The 23,660-nt window shown below is 37.0% G+C and overlaps 1 protein-coding gene across 3 annotated transcripts in view; it reads right to left on the bottom strand.

Moving 5' to 3' along the window:
- Myo1b (myosin IB) overlaps positions 1 to 23,660 on the bottom strand; it is a 149,202-nt gene that overhangs the window by 44,816 nt on the left and 80,726 nt on the right. For all 3 annotated transcript variants that reach the window (XM_013029657.1, XM_013029665.1, XM_013029672.1), the window contains exons 7-12: positions 16,785 to 16,883; positions 15,195 to 15,298; positions 13,361 to 13,508; positions 12,971 to 13,089; positions 7,492 to 7,578; positions 6,856 to 6,921 (exon numbers count right to left, since the gene is read on the bottom strand). In XM_013029657.1, coding sequence (XP_012885111.1) covers positions 6,856 to 6,921; positions 7,492 to 7,578; positions 12,971 to 13,089; positions 13,361 to 13,508; positions 15,195 to 15,298; positions 16,785 to 16,883 — 623 coding nt within the window. The remainder of the gene's footprint in view (positions 1 to 6,855; positions 6,922 to 7,491; positions 7,579 to 12,970; positions 13,090 to 13,360; positions 13,509 to 15,194; positions 15,299 to 16,784; positions 16,884 to 23,660) is intronic.

Here is a 23,660-nt window from a genome sequence, read left to right as displayed (position 1 = left end):
TCTCCAAAGGAAGATGTAGCAGGAGCCTGCCCTCAATATGACTCAGAGACTCTTCCTCATTTTATACCCATGCTCCATGCATGGAATTTTTCTCAACGTCTTACATCTTTATTTACAAAGACTGAGGTATAAAACCAAAAATTTTAGAAATACCTCAAACAAGTATATTCCAAGATCTCTGTAACACACACCCCTTGACAAAAACTGAGAACAAACCCCCTGCCATTACAGACTTTTGTAGAAAACACAAGAAAACAATGAGGAGGTATCTGGTTCACACTGTGAACCAAATGTGACTAGAGCAGTGAGAACTTACTGTATTTAGAAGTATATAACAGACCCAAAATTTTAACTCTAGGATTCTTTAAGACACTGTTGACTTTAGCCAGGTGCTGATGGCTCATTGTAATCCTTGCTGCTCAGGAATCTGAGATGTGAAGATAGTGGTTCAAAGCCATCCCAGGCCAAAAAAATCCCTGAGATTCAATCATCCAGCACAAAGCCAGAAGTAGAGGTGTAGCTCAAGCAGATATGGCTGGTAGAGTACCAGCCTTGAGCAGAAAAGGCCAAGAGAGCATAAAGCCCAATATCAACACCAAAATAACTAAAATGACATAAAATAAAACTCTAGACTTTGAGTTTATTCTTTAAGCATCAAAGCAACAGAAAATTAACACTTTCCAGAGAGTTCCTAACTAGTTTATATTTCAAAGTATCAATGATCAATGTCCCACACAAAAGAAATTGGAAAGATGTAATTAAAAATGCTAACCTATAACCTGACTTATGGGATTGTAACCCCTTTGTACAACTACTTAATGTTAATTTTTGAAAAATACACTGATTTATTTATATTCTCCTTAGTAACAGAAGCAGCTAAGGCTGTCTTACACTTTACAAGGCAGACAGACATTTTGAAAAATCTCATGCTCTTTAAAATAAGCAAGTATTAAAAGAAAGAGACAAATAAAAGAGATAGCTCTCTATCCTCTGGGCTTGGGAAGGTGAGGTAAGAACTGTGCAGGTGAATACTATGTGCTGGAAATACTGGGGAGTTCAAACACAAAATTCAAAGTTTATTCTAGCAAAAATTACTTTAATCGATGTCTCTTACAGTTCAGCACTTTGTGCTGGGGTCACACATTTGACAATTAGATATAACATGTTAAATTGAGTTTCATATTTTACATTTCATGAATGAAATCTTACATAATAAATGAAACAGTACATTTATACAGAAAGCTATAAGATTTTAAGTGTAATATTGCCAATTTTCAAGAAACTGGATTAGAATATGGTTATAAATCTGCTGCTGGTCTTAGAAGATTTATGTGGTGTGAAGGCTTTGTCAGCTTCCAATTATAATGCAGTTTTTTACAGCACAATATAAAATACCCGTAACCACTATCCATTTTTTAAAACCACAGGGGCAAGAAATAGAACTCAAAGCAATAACATCTTTTTTAAGAAAGGAAGCTTCAAAAAGATCCTCAAAATAGATGAGGAAAATATGTGATGTTACATATTTTCCTTTCTAGACATTCATAAGACTGAATGGTTGGCTTTAAGCTTTAGAAAACTTCTTTTTTCAATTAAGTTACATTTTCCTTCCAGGTATATAAGTTCAATATCATAAATTTAGGGGAAAAACAGTGTCATTATGATTTTCTTATACATTTTTAAATAGGCTTTGATATTAAAAGTTATAGCAATTATAATTACATAGACACAAAAGATACGTTCTCTCTCTCTCTCTCTCTCTCTCTCTCTCACACACACACACACATACACTTCCATTATTGTCATCAACTATTTTTGTGTGTGTACCTGTACTGGGGTTTCAACTGGGGCTTTGTGCCCTCCTTTAGCTTTTTCACTCAAGTCCATGCACTCTACCATTTGATCTACTCTTCTACTTCTGACTTTTTGTTGGTTAACTAGAGATAGAGACTCTAAGATGGGCCAGCTCAGACTTCCCAGTAGCTTGGATTACAGGTATGAGCCACTGGTGCCTGCTTTTTATCAACACATATTTTAAATTGGTTTGAACACATGAGGATAAATTGAAGATGAGAAACTAGAACCGAAGGCATTGACCATAGCCAGCTTCAATTCTATTTTAAAAGAACTCAGAAAACAAGTTCTATAATTATGAGATGGTCTTGCTGGGTTACCCTGTCTCTTGCATAAGTATCTAGGTATAATATTTGGAACAATCTCCACCTACCATACTCATTATACATGGATCACGTTCAAAGGAATACACAAAGGACAATATGACAAGAAGTATACAATTTAAGATAACTAGCACTTTGCCTGAATGAGACTAGGTCAACTGAATGAAAAGCTCCCTGCTATGGTATTCAAAACACTAATGCTTACTTAGATTTTTCCCAGTAAACCACTCACCAATCTGAACACCAATCAGGTATGTACTTAGAAAAAAGCTGAAAAAAATTTAGACTGTTCAAAATCCTTTTGGATGTAATATTTGCATGAGTATATGTTTTTTAAGAACTGCATTTGTTCTTGTATGGAAATGCTGTAAATACTCCTCAGAAGTCAAAAGACCCAATTCTTTGCTATAGGAAGACTCAAATTAATTGTGTAGAATAGATTAAGACTTCTGTTGGAAAGTTGGATTTATAATCTACCAAAATTTATAGCTAGATTTTTTTCTCTATATTAATTTTAATTCCTTTCACCTTAATTTTGGTTTCAATGTTCCACTAATCAGTTTTCCAAACCGACATCAGATCACATGCAGCCAGCAAGGCAGAGCTTACTCACTCAACCAGTGGAGACCGGAATGTTTTGCTGTCAAATAAATCCATGTGTCATCACTCCACGGTTTAATTATCAGGTTCCCTCTTCCATTTAGAGAGGGACCAAAGCAACTGAAAGGTTTCCACCAGCTCAGCTGGAAAATGTTTTCATGGGAACTATATGGGTAGGCCCACTGAGGCAGAATTAGACAAGTTTTATAAAAGAATTCTAGACCCTTATTGTCCAGTTCTTAATTCTTCCAATCGATTTTTACTGAAGAACAAGGCAGGATTTTATTTACATGGTATCATTTTCCTGATATTTTTCTACTTGCATGAAAAATACAGAAATACTCTGACTCCTCCTATTTCAGCAATACATTTTAGTCTTCTTAGCTGGGCTTCCTAATATTAAAGACTATGTACTTCCTAAAGTTTCCATGTGTTGTAATACTGCTAAAAAAAAAAAAAAAACAAGAAAAAGCAGGCTGGCATCTAGGGTAAGTATGTGAAAAATTGTTGGAAAAAAAAAGAAAATAAAATCTTGTATCAAAGAAAAGAGGTAAAAGTATCTAAGAGTCCAACATAATCCTAGCTACTCAGGCACTTGAAATTTGAGGATCACGGTTTAAAGCCAGCCAGAACAGGAAAGTCCATGAGACTCTTATCTCTAATTAACCACCAGGAAACCAGAAGTGGTGCTGAGGCTCAAAGTGGTAAAGCACTAGCACTGAGTGGAAAAAGCTGAGGGACAGCACCCAGATCCTGATTTCAAGTCCTATGACCAAACCCAAAATAAAAACACATCTATGCACACCTAAATTTCTCTCCTAAATTCTCCCAATAAATTTTTATGAAATAAAAAATGCACAAATTATTGAAAATCAAGATGCCTGAAGGTTAATCTGAGAATGTTCACACAGGAAAATGGAGAAACAATTGTAATTTTAAAAAAAAGAAAAGAAATCCTGGTTCTTCCAAAGGGCCTGGGAATAGGGGTGTGGGGAAAAGAAATAAAGCATTTACTCCAAGGAAAAGAAAAATGAATTTTTGAAGGTTTTTATGATCATCAGAAGACTTGCTGTAGACATAATCAACTGGATTTTCCCTTGGGTCAAAGTTTCATTTAAAAGGAATAACTGTTTTGTTTTAGGCCTAGTATACATCCAGAAGTTAGATTTCAATATATTTTGACTATTAGGAGAAGCCTAAGGTCTTGCAAGGACATTTTATACAGAGGTCAAACACTATGAATGCCACATGTGTTTGTAATTTACAGATCAGTCTGAAGATTACTGTCTATGAGAACATTTGGTCTCAACCCTGCCTGCACACTGAAGTCACCAGGGAGCTTTAAAAATACTGCTACTGGGATCGTAATAGATACCCCAGTAGCATTGGTCTGGGTGCAGCCTAGACATCTAAATTTTCCAAAGCACTGCAGGTGACTCAAGGCAGAGCCTGAGAATGACTAAAGAAGAGTGTATCTCTCCAGGAAGGAGGAAGAACATTTTGAAATATAATGCATGTGTTTACATCACTGAAGCCTCTAGTTATTAAATTCTAGTGTTGAGAATATTGATGAATTAACTTGAAGAAAGAAAGCAAGTCCAGTAGAATAGACTTGGAAAGAAATTAAATTAATTGTTAATTTAAAAAATATTCATGATATCTGAAAGATACTTCACCTAGTGCCAAGTTAAGGATATTTTGTTCAGGAATATTCAACTGTTCTAACTAGACCCAAAAGAAACTTTTTTTTTTTTTGGTCGGTCGTGAGGCTTGAATTCTGGGCCTACACGCTGTCCCCCTCAGCTCTTCAGCTCAAGACTAACACTCTACCACTTGAGCCACAGCACCATTTCTGGTTTCCTGAATGGTTTATTGGGAATAAGAGTCTCATGGTCTGTCCTGCCTGGGCTGGCTTTGAATCTCAATCTTCAGATCTTAGCCTCCTGAGTAGCTAGCCACCGTTCCCCAGCAAAAAACACATTTTTAAAAAGCAATCTAATGTGCTGACTAATACAACACATCCTCACACATAAACAGCTCTGCAGTCTTAAGCAAGACAATGAGCTTAAAGCAGTTCTTTACCACTAGTACAAGCTTACACTAGACACTCAAGACAAAACTTGAGAAATGAGTGAAATTGCTCATGAGGTAAAACTCAAGTTTTCTTTGAGCTACCAGGATCTTTTTTTTCCCAGTTAGATTATGGACATATTAGAAAACAAGCTAAGTAGATGTCCTGTCATAACTCCATTATCTTATTTTAAAGTTTCCATGTATTGTGACATAACACATAACCACTCTTTGTTTCAAAGCCAATAAATATTTCAGGTCAGGTGGTGGCTCACGACTCTAATCCCAAATACTCAGGAAGTGGAGACTGGGAGAACTGCGGTTCAAGGCCAGCCCATACAAAAGCTTAGTAACAGTTCTCTACAACCACACAAAAACTGGGCAGGGTCACAGGCTTCTATAATCATGGCTACAAGCTACAGGTGGGAAGAGGGCAGCTTCAGGGAAAAAAAAAAATCAAGATTCAATCTGAAAAATAACTAAAGTTTAAAAAAAACAACAACCAAATTCCCCAAACAATAACTTCCAAGAAAATAAAAAATGAGTTAGGATAAATGGGATAGGGTCTTGGTTCAACGACATAGTGCTTGCTTAGCAAGTCCAAGACTCTAAGTTCAAATCTAATTGCTGAAAATGTGGAAGGGCTGTGTCTGAGGTTGCCATGGAGTGTGGCTGCCAGCACACACTTCCCACCTGGGAAAGCTCCCAACACTGGCTAGGAGATGGGAACAATGACGGGGATGGAGAAATAAGGGGAATCAGAGACTTCACACATTTGGTTTTTCTCCTTATTCCACATATTAGAAAGTTGGAGAGTCTGGGGAGAAAGGTAAAGAAATGGCTCTGGCCTTAACCTTAGTCAGAAAAAGAAGCAATACATGAAAATATTGGAAGGCCTGAAATCTTACTTCTTCATCCAAAAATAGGACTAATAATAATAACTTGAATGAGCTTGCTCTGAACACTGAATCAGACAACACAAACACTAACCACAATGCTTCTACACAATCAGCCCTTGATAAATACTGGCCACTCACTGCTAAGTGTGGCTGATGACTGAAGGAGAATGTACTATCATAAATCCAAATACTACAAGCAAAAGGAATTTGCTAGAAAGGACTGGCTTTAGCGCGAGGGAATGCTCAGATGGTTTTTCTGGGGTTTAACTTTTTGAAATCTATTAATTCTTTGGGTGTATTCTGGGCAAGGCCTCGTCACTTAAAGGAATTCCCAAATCATTACTTGTGGAAAACAAGTTAGAAAGTAATGGCTTGGTATATTTCTTCTTTCCGTGATCTAAATTAAAACACTGCTCCTAAAAGTGAGAATACTTTAAGAGGTCCTTAAAACTGTTTATATATGTCGAAGTTAGCAAAAGGGTTAGTAGAAAACCCTAACATAAGTAGGTAACAGTCTAAGCAAGCATGGAATCTTTTATAAAAAATTCCAACTGAATTGCAGCATAAATGATTCCAAGCTCTGCAGGAGAACTCAACACTGCAAGATGACAGGTGGATGAGACCTGGATGAAGTTCAAGGACAACCTAATCCAGACCCCACTCCCTCAACAAAGAAGTGAACAAGCCTTTGCAGGGGACAAGACCATCTGGCTCTCCTACTCCTGCTATCTTTTAATAATATCAGTGTGTTTCCTTTTTCAAACGACTTACTAATGAGTGAATGGCAGCAGGGATAAGGTCCATACAGCTTGTTAGAGGTCGTGAAGAAAAACTTTCCAATTTGAAATTTCAAAAGTCAACTACTAAGAAGTTCCTTTTAAACAGTAATGTCTCCAAATACTAGCACATACACATACACATACATATACATACATAGACACACACACACACACACACACACACACACCACGCACACATCACTATGCCTGTAAAGATTGTTTGTAGAGTTAAAGTTATAATAACTTATGACAAAAATTGTCTACAAAACATAAGATTTAATTTCTAGTTGTTCCACTTCAGTAACGTTGTTAATATTTTTAAAATCTTACCTCAAAAATTTCAAAGCCATAAATGTCCAAAACACCCATGACCTTTTTTCTTACTTTAGTTTGTGCCTTAAAAAAGTAAATTAAAAAGGATGAGTTAATTTAAGGTATCATTTAATTGTAAGCATCCAAGGAATATTGATATATATTACAAAATATAACTATAAGCATCCAAGGAATATTGATATATATTACAAAATAATTATTTTTAAGCTAGGAGAATAATTATACTTAATTTTCTTTAAAATGACAAAATAACAAAAAGAAAATGGGAAATTTATGAGACATGGAACCATTCAGAAATTTTAATAATATGTAACATAGTTTATAGACACTAGCAGTAATAAATTATTAAAAAGGGAAAAATAGAAACTACTGCAGCTAGTTAGTAAATAGAATGTAACTCTGCAAAGACCCTTGGACTAGTCAAACTGAATCAAAAGTCACATGGCAAAACAAAATAAACAAAATCCCTGGCAAATTCTAGTATTACACAATGTACATTTTTCTTAAGGAATAAGTTTTTAAAGTGGTAAATTATAATCTGATTATAAAACTGTACTTTCTTCAACTTAACATTTGTACTCTACTCTTAATAGTATTTATTATGACTGGTTTCTTTGCTTATAATGTAAATACCTTAATGCTTTCGTTGATTCGATTTACCAACCATGAAAACAACCTGCTGTAGAGGTTTTTAGCCAGAGCATCACGGGCATAATAAGCCTGTAATAAAGGAAAAGAAGAACTAGGTTTATCTTCCACAAAATAATAAAAAATATGTTAAGATATTGAAACCCTCCTTATTTCAAATTTCTTTTCAGAACCAGTTTTTATTTTGCTCTGGTGAGTAGTGAAATCATTAAGAAAATCCGGCAGATCTGTTTATATGTAGTTGTTTTACTTTTTTTATACCCCAGAACATTGACTCTAATGTTGCAAAACTTCTTGTCACACAGATATTCATTCGCAGTGTTACAGAACAGAGGAGAAAAAAAAGAGCCTATTTGAAAGTGTAACAATAAGGAAATAAAATAAACGAGCACTCACTGAAAGACAAAGCATGATAGAGTAATGACCATGAAATTAAGCCATGAGACAGAAATGCTTATATTGTACAAAAAAAAGAAAAACTATATGCTTAATACTACGACTTATTTTTTTCACTTCTATACATCAGAAAGGAAAGCCAAAATTTAATCAATTAAAATAGTGCAGGCTGATAAAATTTAAAAATTTGTCTTTATTCAATCTTTAGAGTGTTTTCTAAAAATAATTTCCAAATGAGCTTTTATAAGTTATATAATAAAGATAAAAATCTGTTTAATGTGTTTATTTATGTGCTTTTAAAGCTACTCAGAGACATTAGAAAAAGAATGGACAGAAGACAGATGTTTTAATAACTTAGAATCCTAGGGCTGAAAAAAGCCAGGTTTAACTGGGAGAACTGAACTTGAGTCCTATAAAAATACTGGGTGTCTAGTGCATACAGTAAGTGCTAATGACATGCTGAATTCAGCTTCGAAGGGAGCTGGGTTTTATGGCTACAACCTAAGAAGGAACTGTCTTTATAAGAAGAAAGCTAGAAGTTGTATCCCTCTTTTTCTAACATATTGGCTATATTTGTGTATTTTGCTGCTTATGAGTGTTACTATATTTATAAAGAATACAGCTTGGATTATGTATAAATACTTGTTCCACATTTCTTTTGAAAGAAGCACAGTAAATCTCTTAATACCCACACATACAGCTGAGAAGAGAGCACTTTTCTCTTTCACCAGACACTGCTGTGCTAATCTCAAGCCTCTCTCCCCTGAGCTCAGATAGCTATCCCAATCAGGATTGAGAAGGAAAGCAAGAATAAAGGAAGGGAGTGTGTGAAGGAAGGAGGAAAAAGAAATGAAAAAATATGTATGTGTGTTGGGGGAATGGTATGGCTTCATTAGCAGAAAATTTACATAAAATGCTAAAACAAAGAAATAAGCCAAAACATGATTCAGGTGCCCATTTTTTTCTTCAATACTTTTTTCACTCTCTTTAAGTGCTTATAACAGTGTGGCACATGGTCTAAAAAACCATTTACTTCATGATTTCTGAAGTGTCCATTTCCTCTCCTGCTACCTCATCCTAGTGACCCTACAGAATGTTTTAATCCTGTCTCCCTCTTCCCCCATTTATTTATAAACTCAAACTATCTCAAATAAAATCCTATTGAAATATATCTGATTCCAGAAGCTACCAATCTGCTCAACCCCTGACTTCTTGATCCTAACTCATGCCAACTCATGTCCTCTATACCATCCTATAAAGAAGAAAGAGCAAGTGTTTACTCTTACTTAAAAATCACTAATACAGAAGAAGGAAGAATGACCACTAGACAAATGAAGACATGTTCAACATCTCTGGCCATAAAAGAAATGCAAATCAAAACAACACTGAAATTCTACCTCTTAGCTACTACCAAGAAAGCTAAGAATAACAGATGCTGGTGGGGATGTGGCCAAAAGGGAGGCTACTACACTAATGGTGGGAAAGTAAACTTGTTCAAGTACTCTGGAAAGCAGTATGGAGGCTCCTAAAAAAAACTAAACATAGAGCTTCTCTATGACCCAGCAATTCCACTCCTGGGCGTTTATCCAATTGACCACAAACAAGGCCATACTAAACTACCAATGCAACCATGTTAATTGCAGAATTATTTACCATACACAAGATATGAAATTAACCCAGATGCCCCTCAATGGATGAATGGATCCAGAAAATGTTGTATACATACACAATGGAATTCTATGCTTCCATCAGAAAGAATTATATAGCACCATTTGTAAAAAAAAAAAAAAAAAAAAAAGGAAAAACTTGGAAAAAAATTATATTAAGTGAAGTAAGCCACACCCAAATAAACATAGGTTGCATGGTTTCCCTCATTTATTGTAACTAGAGTGTGTCTATAAATCTATAAGTAAACAAACAAGATGGCAAAAGACAAAAAAATTACACTTGAACATGATAAATTACACAGGACTCTAAAACATTCACACAGTGAGACCCTAGCAGGATATTCTCAGGACAGGATCACAACAGCTAGAGATATGTGTGCATGATCATATAAAATGATGTCTACTGAAATGAACTTCAAGAAAAGGAAACAAGAGGTTTTAATTGTTTTCTCCTTTGTTGCTGTTTGATTGGTTTTGGTGATGCTAAGGGGAAGCACAGAAACGATGGGACAGAGGGTGAACAAATGCAGCAGCAGGATACTCAAAAGACACTATGTTGAAAATGAATTATGGGGAAGAGGGGTTGGGAGGGAAAAACTGGGAGAAAACAAGGGAAAAAGTGACTGTTCCAAAAGAAATGTACTTATTACCCAATCTATGTAAATGTAACCTCTCTGTACACTGTCTTTACAATTAAAATAAAGAATCATTGGCTGGGAATGTGGCTGAGTGGTAGAATGCTTGCCTAGCATGCATGAAGCCCTGGGTTCAATTCCTTAGTACCACAACAGCAGAAAAAGCCAGAAGTGGCACTGTGGCTCAAGTTGTAGAGAGGCTAGCCTTGAGCCAAGAAGCTCAGGGATAGCACTCAGGGTCTGAGTTCAAGCCCCAGGACTGGCAAAAGAAAAAAGAAAAAGAAAAAGAATCATTAATACAGGATTAAATGGCTCAGTGGTAGAGCGCCTGCCTAGTCAAGTGCAACTATCTGAGTTCAAACCCCCATACCATCACTACCAAAAACCAAAACACAAAAAAACATAAAGAATCACTAATATAGTATGAGGGGAAAAATACCAAGTGCAATGATTCATAACCTTAGATGCACACTATAAACACACTATGCATTTTGCTGCTCCCTGAAGCTCACATAGTTTAAAAATCCCAGGTGGAATCTGTTTCTAAGATGGCTGGTACCAGGCACAGCCCAGGATGGAATGTACTAAGAAGCACAGAAAAACCGAGATGCAGAGACAAAGGCCCACCCTCCAGAAGCCTGCACTGACCTGGAGAGAGACCAAACTAACAAATGAAGCAACTGGAAGGAGGCACGTGCCTCCCTAACTGCAGACAATGGGTTCAGAGGAAGAGAACCAAGGAGGCTCAGGAAGTTTCCTTGAATGGGATTCAATTAGATTAACTCTTTAGACAGGCAGAAGAATGAGTAATGTGGTGATGGGTAAACAGAAGCAAAGGCACCAAGTAAAAATACATGTGGTGCTTGAAGAACTAGAAAGCAGTATAAACTTGGATAAACCACAGAGGGTCAGATTGTAAGGAACCCTGTAGGCCAAGGAGAACATTCTGGAGTAGAAACTGGATGATAAACTCTACCATGAGTTCCATTATTTCAAGATTAGTCATCCTACCTAAGGAAAAGATTTACATGCACTGAGGGAAATGAAGCATGGGAAATAAAGATGATACTGGGGCCTAAGAATTGAAGCTATGAGGAAATGCTAACAGAGTAAATCACTTTCTCAGGAATCAAAACCTACCAAGCAGTAAGATTGGTAGAACCAGATACCCTGACCACTACATGACAAGCAGCATTTGACTAAAGTGCTGAAAAGACAAAGATGTCAAGCCAAGGTATTTCATGCCAAAGGTTATAAAAATGTGGAAGTTTCACTCAGTGAGACAAAGTAACTCAAGCTCATCAAATAAAAAGACACTGGGTCTAATTTCTGTAGAGAATTAATGTTTAAAAAAGAGTAAAACACATAGTAAGAACAGATCCTCATATCCACATACCCCTAATGGACACTCAGGCTCTCTCATGGCAGAAGTAAAGCAGTAATTTAGGAGAAAAGACAAATAATAGCTACAGCCAGGGAGAGACTGCAACACACTGAATCTCCATATGCACACTTACAGTATTTTCCAAAGCCACCGTAACTCACTTAAAGTAACAACAGCTGAAGGAAGATGAGATGATAATACAGTTGAATGAACAAAGTAGTCTCATATGGGAAAAGTCTTAATTCTAACCCAGGTTAGTATTGGGAAATGTCCAAGCCACAGAACACAGGGTTTACATTGCAAGGTACTCCAGATGCTGCCTGAGTACACATGCATGCACGCATCATTCTAACATCCATCTATTCTATTTGAACCAAAAGGAGAGGAGTTAGCAACTGAGACTTGTGTCTTACAAAGACTTTATGTAGGGGAGGAACAAGCTCTGTTGGGTGAGTGGTTATTAGCTGGAGTGGATTAGGCTTACAAGGAGGATGAGTGAAAATAAATAAGGTCAAAGTAGATGGCTTATATGTGTGAAAGTAAAAGAATGAAAACTGCTGACATTGTTTTAGGGGGGAAGGAAGGAAGAGTGGCAGAGAGAGTAAGCCTAATTGAAATAAAAACACCACCATGAAACAAACTCCCCCCCTGTATAACTAATAAACATTTATTTAGATAAAGAAAGGGGGAGGAGAAAAAGAGAGAGAGGGAGAGAAAGATTTCATTAACTTCAATGTGGACAATAAAAGGGATACAAAGAAGGCAAGAGTCCATGTTGACCATGTGCCCATGAAATTGACTTCTTCCACTCTGTTCTCCAAATCAGTAAATGGTAGCAAGCAAAAGACATTGAGTTGTGCTTGACTTTTACATCATGCATACATCAAGCTATCAGCAAACCTGTTGCCTCACTTTGAAAACTGATCCAGGAAGGGCTCACATTACACTGACTTCCAAGCCAACCCCAGGCTCCAGCCACTACAAACTCAATGAGTTCTCTTTACAGGTGTCTTGCTTTCAACTCTACTTCCTTTACAACCTGGCCAGAGTGACTTCCATTTTCTTCTTCAGTCCAACTCCTTCTCCCAACCCCTATAAGCCCTTCTCTATCGTGCTTTAGTTTTTTTCTCTTTGTCACTGCACTTAGCAGCTGCTAAAGCTTTGTGTATCATATGTCTACTGATTGTTGTAAGTTCCTCCTTTCAGAATGTTGAGTTCCTGAGGGTAGGGATTCTTATCTGTTTAATTTTTCTTATGATACCAATATCTACAAGGATGCCTGGAATGTATTGAGTTGAGATAATGGCCTGAAGAATAAAATTCCATATACAAATATCATCGTCTTTTAGAAAACTTACTTATGCACATTATGATTTCCTTACCTGAGCTACATTCAGTGTAGTTGAGACTTTCTCCTGCTTGGCTTCCACTGTTCGGAAACTGAATGCTCGTTCCAGAACAGACTGATCAATGCCGGTCAACTCGCAAATCTCTTTTAACTCTGTTAGCAAAGATAACATAAAAAGTAACTCCAGGTAAGTTGTTAAAGGATACTTACCAAAATATAGGCTGCTCTTTCTAAATCACACTCAAATTAAATAGTCTAATTTATGTATATTAAGATTTTACAATTATATTCCTATTCAATTTCACTAGAAAGATTTTTTTTTCTTTCAAATTAATGCAAGGCACAAGTTTTACTTTCTAGATTAAAACCTGGGCAGAAGTTCAAAGCAACTTTCCTAAACAAAGCTGATTCTCAACTGACTTACCATTTTTATCTTTGATTTTGCTTTCATCTAAACCATTCACTCGTGATTCAGGCTTGAACTCGATGTTTCCCAGTTTCAACACCGCTGCCACCACCTCCAAGACAGACTCTGCCTCATGGTCCATAAAGCCCACAATCTGCATGGCATTCTGTGGAAAGAAATGAAACATCTGTTTTCTTCCTGAGGTTCTTTACCTTTTTGTAAAAATATGAATAATAGTATGTATTTATTGAGGGAAAAAAAATCTTGAGGGGGTGAAAAAAGACAAGATAGTCAGATACCAGTGGCTCATGCCTGTAATCCTAGCTATACAGACAGAAGAGATGTGAGGATCATGGTTCAAAGCCAGCCCAGGCAGGAAAGTCCATGAGACTCTTATCTCCAATTAAGTACCAAAAAGCCTTAAGTGGAGCTGTGACTCAAGTAGTAGAGCATTAGCCTTCAGTAAGTATGTTCAGGGATAGTGCCCAAGCCCTAAGTTCAAACCCTACAGAAGGAAGGGAGGGAGGAAGGGAGGGGGGAAGGGAGGGAGGGCAGACAAGAGGAAAAAGACAGACAGAGGAGGCATTATCTTCTTCAGTCAATTTCAAATTGTGGTTAAAGGACTACAGGAATTCCTTGCATACTGTGACAGAAGAGAGTGGGCAAGAAGCAAGAGGAAAGAGAAGGAAGCTAGGAAGAGAGATCTAGGTCCCCACTGCTGCCTGATTTGTACATTCAGGTTCTCCAACTAGAGACAAACCCAAACAAGATGCCGCCTGAAGAAAACACGGCTGCTTATTTTTACTATAAGAACACAGTTGTGTGTTAAAATGAAGTGCTTCATCCTTATTTAAAGCACTACAGGGGAAAGGGGGCTCTCATCTGCTCACAAGCTTGTATTAGCGCCAGCTGTGTGCCAGGCAAAGGAGTTGCAAAACTGGCGTTGGACTCAATCCTTAAACAAATTACATCCAGGAGTCAAGAGACAATTGTTTCCATCTGAGGATGTTTCTACAGTTTTTTTTTTAAATGGCATAGTCTGAGAGATGCTTTCTCTCTGAGAACAGCTGGTGAAATTACTGTGTGCTTGTGGTGAGAGAGAGGGGCACAACATAGCAATGGGAATAGCATACAGTCTTTATTATAAAAAATCTCAAACACGCCAAAGTAGAGCAGAGAAAGATTATCTACATCCCCTTCATTCACACACAACAGTTGTAAGATGCCTGTCTTGTGTGGTCTACAATTCAATCTACTCCCCTCCATTCCCACAACCTCAGCTGCCTCATGTGAAAGTAAATCCCAGTTACTACATATGTCATAATGGGAGTAATTTTGAAAGAACGTGCCACATAAAGACAGAAAAGACAGTATTGTGTAAAATCCATTTCTTTGCTAATGAATATGGAATGCTAATCCTTCTGGTTTATCCATCAGTTTTCTAAAACTGTATAAAACCAGGATTTTCTGTCTCAAAAAGTTTTGCTTTAACAGGATCCAAGGGCAATTTTCACACTTGGAAATTAACTTTGGCTACAAAACTTTTTGGCAATGCAAACACTTGGAATTTAAATACAACATTAAAAGAGTCGAGTCCCAGGATAATATATAAAAGCTCCTTTTGATAAATGGTAAAATCACACGCTTGAGTAAAGCCCCAGCCGTCACAATTTTGTATGACAGTTGAGCTAGTGAAAAGTCAAACTAATAAAAAATATAACAAATTCTTGTATACTTCTAAGACTTTAGGGAGTATGAATTACACTTTATAGAAAACTCAGGATTGTTCCCAGCTCTGATTGAGCAATAGGTTTGGCCCATTTTAAAGTGTAATAAAAACACTTCGTCTTACCCTAACGGTTCTGAAATTGGCTGCATCATCGATTCCATTAACCCTGGCTGAATCCAAGCTCAGGTAGTTGTATCTGCTGAAATCCCGCTCAAGCTTAAGCTTGTCTGTTGAGTCACAAATACAAATAGGTAAGTTATTCCAATAAATTTAATCAGCTTTAATACCTCATTATTTAGATCCTTCTGGTAAAATGGCTTTTCTTATTATGCATATTGAATCAACAAAATAAAAATTGATAGTCAAATGCTGGTAAGAGCATTTCCCTAACATCATTTTCTTCATTGTTATACACTATTCAACTTCTATTTTTTTACATTTACGTCCCCCTATCCACCCCTCTTTGTTGCTGGTCCTAGGCTTCAACTAAGGGCCTGGGGACTGACATTGAGCTTTTGTGTTCAGAGCTAGTATTCTACCCCTTGAGTACTGCTTCACTCTCAGATTTTGGTGTTTTATAAGAGATGAGAATCTCACTGACTTTCCTGTCCAGCTCTGAACCCCTTCAGAGCTCAGCCTTCTAAGTAGCTAGGATTACGGGTGTGAGCCACCAGCACTCGGCTTTTCTATGTATTTTTAGGGAGCAAAGTCACTTTCCATATTTTTAGAATACGAAATCTTCAATATACTGATCCACTAAAACACGTTTGTCTAGTGGCTCTCTCATCCTCGTACATTTGGTTCTTTTTAGTTTCTAAGACTAAATATAGGACAGTGATAAATATTCTTTATACCAATTGATTTTTGCATTCATTTGAATTGTTCTGGTGGGATATATTCCAGAAAGTAGTGTGGCTAGTGGCAGGCTTCTGTAAATTTGGGACTCACATCGAGGATTGCTAGTTTTTTTTTTGGTTGGCCATGGGGCATGAACTCTAGGCCTGGGCACTGTCACTCACCTCTTCAGCTCAAGGCTAGCTCTCTACCACTTGAGCCACAGTGCCACTTCTGGCTTTTTCTGCTTATGTGGTGCTGAGAAATCGAACCCAGGGCCTCATGCATGCAAAGCAAGCACTCTACCCTGAGCCACCTTCCCAGCCCCTTTTTAAAGTGAATTTGTTGCTTGTTGGTGAGGCTAACTTTCTAAGTGTACATGACTCTTCATAGGTCTTCTTATTTAGTTATTTAATTCTTTTAATCACTTAACTCTTGGCTATTGAATTCTGCATCAACTTATATTAATACTCTAAAATATCTAAAGGATTAGATTGTTACCTTTTGTATCATATGTAAATGTATACAGTCCACTATTTTAATATTCTAGGTGAACAATTTGCTTTTATATTATTAAACTTATATACTGCTCTCTGTTCATTTTCTCTCCCCAGGTGAAATATCCTTCCATTTTGTATTTTTAAATTGTGAGTCATCATTCCCCAGTGAGAGGCTGGTTTAAACCACGCAAAAAAAACTGGAAACTAGAAGTAGAGCTATAGCTCAAGCGGTAGAGTGCTCGCCTTGAGCTGAAGAGCTGAGGGACAGCGCCCAAGCTCAGAGTTCAAGACCCACGACTGACCAAAAGAAAAAAGAAAAAAAAAAAGTTTTACAAAATCCTGTGGCAGCAAAAATTGATATATAAAAACAGAGACTTACTGAGAAGCTCTTCAGAGGCACCAGAGAGCAGCTGATAGAACACATGGAAGTTTCTTTCACCTCTCGGCTGCTTAACAACTCGAGATTTCTCTAGAAGATCTAAAGAAATGAATTATTTAGAAGTTATTTTGCTTTCAAATCCATAATACTTTTTTTCTTCCTCACTTTTTTTTTCATTTTCTAGAATAAAATAAATAGAAAGTTATGTTTTCAGTGACTTTCCAAAAGATGCATGCCCGTTACTTATTATCCTAGTTATTGAAGAGGCTGAGATCTGAGATCAAGGTTCAAAGGCCTGAGCAAGAAAGTCTGTGAGACTCTTATCTCCAATTAATTAGCAAAAAAAACTAGAAGTGGATATGTGGCTCAAGGCATAGAGCCCCAAACTGGTAAAAAAGCTAAGGGACAAAGCCCAGGTCCTGAATTTAAGCCCCAGTGCCAGCACAACAACAACAACAAAATCAGATTCTGGGCTGGGAAGGTGGCTCAGTGGTAGAGCGCTTGCCTTGCATGCATGAGGCCCTGGGTTCAATTCCTCAGCACCACATAAGCAAAAAGAAAAAAGCCAGAGGTGGCGGTGTGGCTCAAGTGGTAGAGCGCTAGCCTTGCGCTGAAGAGCTGAGGGACAGCGCCCAGGCCCAGAGTTCAGGCCCCATGACCGGAACCCCCCCCAAAAAAATCAGATTCTTTTTAACGAGTGAATATGCAAAAGTAAGTTACACCAAACAAACCAATCCTAATATTCTAAATATAACTACTGATATTTAAAGTTTAAACAATGACATTCAGCCATTCGGTTATAAATTTACATTCATAATTATAAGGATAGAAAACATATTTGGGGATCATCTATGTGCTAAGTGCTGCACACAGACACTGTCACACTGAATCTTTCCAAATTTCATATTATCACCTCAGAGCTAACAGCACTGGCAGTCCAAGAATGTGAGTAACTCAGCTGGTAACTGGTGGCACCAGGATCAGCAATCAAATCATCTGAGCCTTCCCGTCATACCCACACTCTCCACTATCTTGGGAAAGAAAAGCAGATTCTTCTGGATTTCTAGAAGTCTTGGAAGTGAATGTTGACAACATATGTTCATTGATTGCATATAATTTTTATCTTGTGAATATAAGGTCTTATCAGCCTCAAACTTGTATCCAGAAAGGAAGAAATAAAGAAGCCACTGTGGCAGCAGCACTGTACCACAGGTGACCAGAATACTGTTGCCCAGATTCCTGTTCATCCCTCCCCAGTAATTTTTTAAAGAGGAGGACTCTGCACTGTGCAAACAAAGGCCAATGTTAGCTATAATATTCTGCGCCAGTCCTTCCATTTGATTTCCAATGGGGTTGAAATCTAAATACTTAAAAAAGAAGGAGTGAGAGACCAATATAGAGCTTCTCTGAAGCTGAACTTTTAAATTTGCATCTCTGAATCCATACCAATATTTGAGGATAGAGCTCAGTCAGAGTTAAATGATAGTTTGTTGGTTTTTGAGACCGGATCTCACTAGAGAGCCCAGGCTGGCCTTCAACTTCTGTGATTGCATGCAGGCCCAGACACTGTAGGCTCAACAGTATAGATTTGATGAGTGAGAAGTCCTAGGGTGTTCCAAACTCACTGGGTTGTTTATAAGACTGAAGGGACAAAGGGTTGTAAGAAAACATGAAAAAAGAACATAAGTATTTAAATACAAAAATTATTATAAACAAGAGGCTGAGACTTTTTATATGTCTTCATATGATATTATACTATCCTATTTTTCCTTTTAGAAAAAATAGCAATTGAAAATTACAAGTAGAAATTTAGGTCCCATGGTTTCCCTTATTTGCAATAATTAGTATACATCTAGGATAAAGTTCTCAGATAAGCTGAAAAGCTCAAACCTTATGCCCATATGATCGTATAAGATGATGCTAAGTGAAATGAACCCCAAGATATGGACATAAGAGGTCTGTCTTTGATGTTGTTGTTTTAAATGTACTATGTGACTTTTTTTTGTTTCCTTTGTATGTTCTTCCTCCTATGGTATATCCCCTGATGTCACTGTACTTGATTTTGGTACCCTGCAACTTGAATATACATTTGTCTAATACGGGGAGGGGAAGGAGAACAACAAAACGGTAAAACAAGGACACAGGATGACCCATTGCAACAATGATACCCACAGGACAGTATATTGGAAACGAACTTGACAACTTGGGGGGAGGGGAAGGGATGTGAGGAGGAGAGGGATGAGGGGGAGGAGTGTGGGAGGTGGGGAAGGGAAGAGATAGTGGGACAAAAACAAGGGAAAGGATAACAATGATTAACAAATAATGTACTCATTGCCTTACTCATGTAACTGTAGCTCCTCTATACAGCATCTTTAAAAATAAAATTTAAAAAATAAAACAAGCAGAAAATTACAAGTAGGCTATAACACAGGGAAAGAATGTTTCACTCAATAAGTAAACGCTGACATGTGGAGCAGAAGAATAAAAGGTAAAGATAAATGTATTATGATTGTCACATGATTGAGCTTCCTTCCAGGGAAGTTCCAACAACACTACTGTTTCAGAAAAAAAAGAATCTATAGGCAGCCTCTTCACTGAGAAGCTAATCCTCATAAGAAATTCCCCAAGTCAAGAAGAAAGTAATTTTACATAAGAAAATATACGCAAATACTACAGTGTACATCATCCATTTATGCACAGATTCCTTCAATCAATTAATTCACTGCTCACCAATGTGTGCCAGGAGGGACTTGAGAACAGGCCCAACGTTAACTACAAATTTTCTTTGTAAGAAGACTACAAGGCTATAAGAGTCACACATGTATTCCCAGATACCGCACCACCCAAATCAACAGCAGTGACTCCTTTCAAGGTGAGATGACAAGGTACTTGGGAGTGAAGAGATGGTGAATGTGAGGAACGTAGAGTGACTACAAAACCCAGGTCTGTCACTAGCTCTGAGGATCTTGCCATGTCACATAAGTACTGTGCACCTTGCAAGCCTGCCGTGCTACTCTCCCACACATAGTGGGATCCTAATTACAATGGCAAGTATTTGGGAGCATCTCAAAAGCAACCTGTAATACATGAAACTGTAACACACAAAATAATACCCTCAAAGAGCAAGGGAAAAGTGTGGCTACACTGTGCATCCTTAACACAATGGTCAGGAGAAAGCATGGTACTCTTGAATTAATGGATACACAGTAAGTGTAAAAATGGCAATGGCCAGAAGACTCAGCAGACAACAGTGAGTTAAGGAGTAATAGTCACTTGCGCATGAAGCGAAAAGGAATGCTGGCCAAATGTACTTCTTGACCTACTCATGCTGATATCATCAGGAATAACTACGATATTTGAAAACGAAGAGCAGTGATATCTGTGTTTAAAAGGAAAAGTGCAAAGCAAACAGGCAGGGGAACTTTCAGTAGGCATTTGGGACTTCTCACTTTAATTATCATTATTATTATTTTGAGCCCAAACTAGCACTTGAACTCGGAGTCTGGGTGCTTTCTTTTCATACAAGGTTGGTTCTTTACCACCTGCTTTTTGATAGTTAACTGGAGATAAGAGCCTCACGGACTTTCCTGCCCAGGTTTGCTTCAAACCCCAATCCTCTCCTCAGATTTCAGCTCCTGAATATATAGTATTATAAGAGTGAGCCATTGGCAGAAGTTTCATTTCATTTGTTTTTATAATCAGTCCACAGAACTTCTTCTATTGGATTTAAAATGCCTGCTTCTTAGATGAAAAATGAGGCTCACATCACATTCTCAGTAAGTAACAGAACCACAACTTAAACCTTTAGGTGACTGGAATATCATGCAAAAATCACGCAAAATACTTAAGCCCTTAGAAATGATGTACTTTATATGAAATACATGACTGCACTAAATAACTCCATCACAAAATGAGGAATCTTTTATTACAAAGCAGTTAAGGTTTTACTAGCTAAAATATATACACTATTACCCCCAGAGCCTCCTATTCCATTTCTTTATGACTTTTCTCATAACTCACAAGCTTCAAGGTAGAAAAGTAATTAGGGACAATGTTTGTCCCAAAATAATTTACTAATGTTTAAAACCACTCCCCATTGGTATTTTGTGCTAAATGTGCATGCCACCAACATAATCTCACAGCATGAAGCCATATCAAATAATTGCTCAAAGTAGAGAACATAAACTCAATCCACCACAGGGACTTACCACCTGACCACTTTAATCTACTTAAATTGTGTCCCTGAATTAAGTTAAACCAGAACACCGGTGGAGCCTTCTCTTCTGCCTTAGGTAGTTCTGCCACTGCTGACTGAGCCTCTACTAATGAGATTTAGTGAAGAGTTATTACTAGATGCCAGATATTTAGTGCAGGCAAAAGTATGAGAGTTTCCAGATACTCCAATGCAGCTTATAAACTCTCCAAAACATAAAGGTTCTATCACGTTTAATATAAATCCATATTGTAAAGGAAATGTTAAACTTATTAAACCACTCTAAATGAGACACTAAAGGGGCTGGGATAGAGAAACAATGGAATCATCATGCCATATCAACACAAAATAATCAAGTCATCACTTTCTCAGTTTTCAGTAATGAATTGCTATTTCCCAACATGTGCACGTAACATGTCACAGAGCAACTTCCTCAAGTTATAATATGTCAAAAGAAATAAAATGTCCACAATGGTACCAGCTGGAAGACCTAGTACTCTTATAAGCAAAAATAAAATACAATGAATAGAAAGATTGAGAAAGAGAAAAAAGTTCTCATTCTCTTGGCATATAGCACAAGAAAGATAAGGCAATAAAAATTTCACAACAAAAAAAGTAGTCTTAAGTTCTTCATGAAGGCTTCAGAACGACCCTGCTTTGTCTCAGTTTTGCTAATGAGGTCAGAATGATAATGAATACCCCACTGAAAGCCTCTGACTCAAAACACTGCCCCAACCAAGACCTTCTGCCTGCTTTTCCAATTGCTTCAAGAAGAACATTTGAAAAAAAGCATCTCAGAGTCATTTATGTTCTTTAAATAGATTTATACCTCTTCATTAAAGTAAAATGATACATTAAACAAGTATATGCTCATACTTTAAGTATTTTTTTTCTTCTTGCCTTAGATAATTACCTCCAAAAAACTGTCCCATATCAGCGAGTTAATAGGCAAACATGATAGTTTCAAGGAAAGACTGAATATGAACTTTTTGGGAATAAATATTCTGACATCAATTCTGTGCTTTTTAAAAAAAAAAACAGATAAAATGCAAATTCAAGATCATGATCAGAATGGCTAACTATGACAAATTTCAAAAAAAGATCAAGCAAATATCATTATATAAATAACCTACTATGCACGTTTGCGACAGTGAAACAGAAAAAAATAAATGTGATGCTGACCCGAGGACTCTTGGTCTCTCACAAATCTCCATCTACTTACAGGTTAAGGCTTTGAAGATGTGAAATATCTGGAACACTATGACCTTACAACTGTTCCCTAATTCCACTGCTATTTGTAACACTTCAAATTTAAGAAAACAGACTGAATTTCTCACTCACAAGTAAATATCCTGAAATTACAAATAAATCTAGCATTAAAAATAGTTAGAGAGGCAGGCGCCAGTGGCTCATGCCTGTAATCCTAGCTACTCAGGAGGCTGAGAGCTGAGGATCACAGTTCAGAGCCAGCCCGGGCAGCAAATTCCATGAAACTCTTATCTCCAATAAACCACCAGAGAACTGGAAGTGGCGCTGTAGCTCAAATGGTAGAGTGCTAGCTTTGAGCTGAAGAGCTGAGGGACAGCTCTCAGGCCCAGAGTTCAAGCCCCACAACTGACCAAAAAAAAAATATGTATCACATTAAATGTTCTAGAAAGGTGAAGTCAGTATCCTGATGTATTACACACACATTAGGTATTATGGTCATATCAAAAGTTTCTTGAGTTTGTATTTGAGAAGTTAGCTTGGACTTTAAAGAAATAAAGATTTGGTATATTATCTACACTATTACCAACTTTGTTTAAAAAATTGGAATTTAGCTGCATATATGTAGTATATGCAGAGAACTGTTTTGGGATGTAACTCTAGTATCTAATTACTGAAAATTTACTCATGAATATAACTGTATGAGACCCAATCCTGAAATAAAAATAATGGATTGTCTAGTCTTTAATATCTTATGATTATACTTACTACTCTAATATATAGTTTCTTTCCATTTCTTTATTTGTACCATCTTGCTTCATAATAAACATTAATGATTTTTATAGCAAACATATTTTTGTATATAAGAAGAACACTAATGCAAAGGAGAGCATCTGTTTTTATCTAAAAAAATTGCTCTTTTGAAATCTGTTTTATTGCTACCAATACTTCATAATCAATGTTACTATCTTCTTAAAAAGCACTAAAAAATATTCTCCCAAGTGTGCACACATGCACCTATGTCTGTATCTGTGTCTTAGTACTGAAACTTGAACTCAGATCTTTGAGCTCTCCCTTAGGCTCTTTGCTCAATGCTGGTACTCTACCACTTGAGCCATACTTAATTTCGGTCTTTATGAAGGTTAATTGAAGATAAGAGTTTCAAAAACTTTCTTCCAGAGCTGGCTTCAGTTTGTGATCCTCATATTTCAGCCTCCTGCGTAGCTAAGATAAAAATCAAAATTCTAAACATGAGCTGAAGAGCTCAGGGACAGAGCCCAGGCCCAGAGTTCAAGTCCCATGACCAATCAAAAAAAAAAAATCAGACAAACAAAAAAAGCTCTAAGAAATGAAATCAAGAATTCTGTTATTTTGGTTTTTGTTTCTGTTTTTTATCCTGTATTGCTGTTTTTTATTTCTGTGCCTTTTATGTATAAGCTAATCTGTTTTGTTTGGGG

The sequence above is a fragment of the Dipodomys ordii genome, unplaced genomic scaffold (genome assembly GCF_000151885.1).
Source record: "Dipodomys ordii isolate 6190 unplaced genomic scaffold, Dord_2.0 Scaffold5, whole genome shotgun sequence".
NCBI classification, from domain to species: domain Eukaryota; kingdom Metazoa; phylum Chordata; class Mammalia; order Rodentia; family Heteromyidae; genus Dipodomys; species Dipodomys ordii.
The sequence above is the reverse complement of the archived record's forward strand: the minus strand, read 5'-3'. Positions and strand labels throughout refer to the sequence as shown.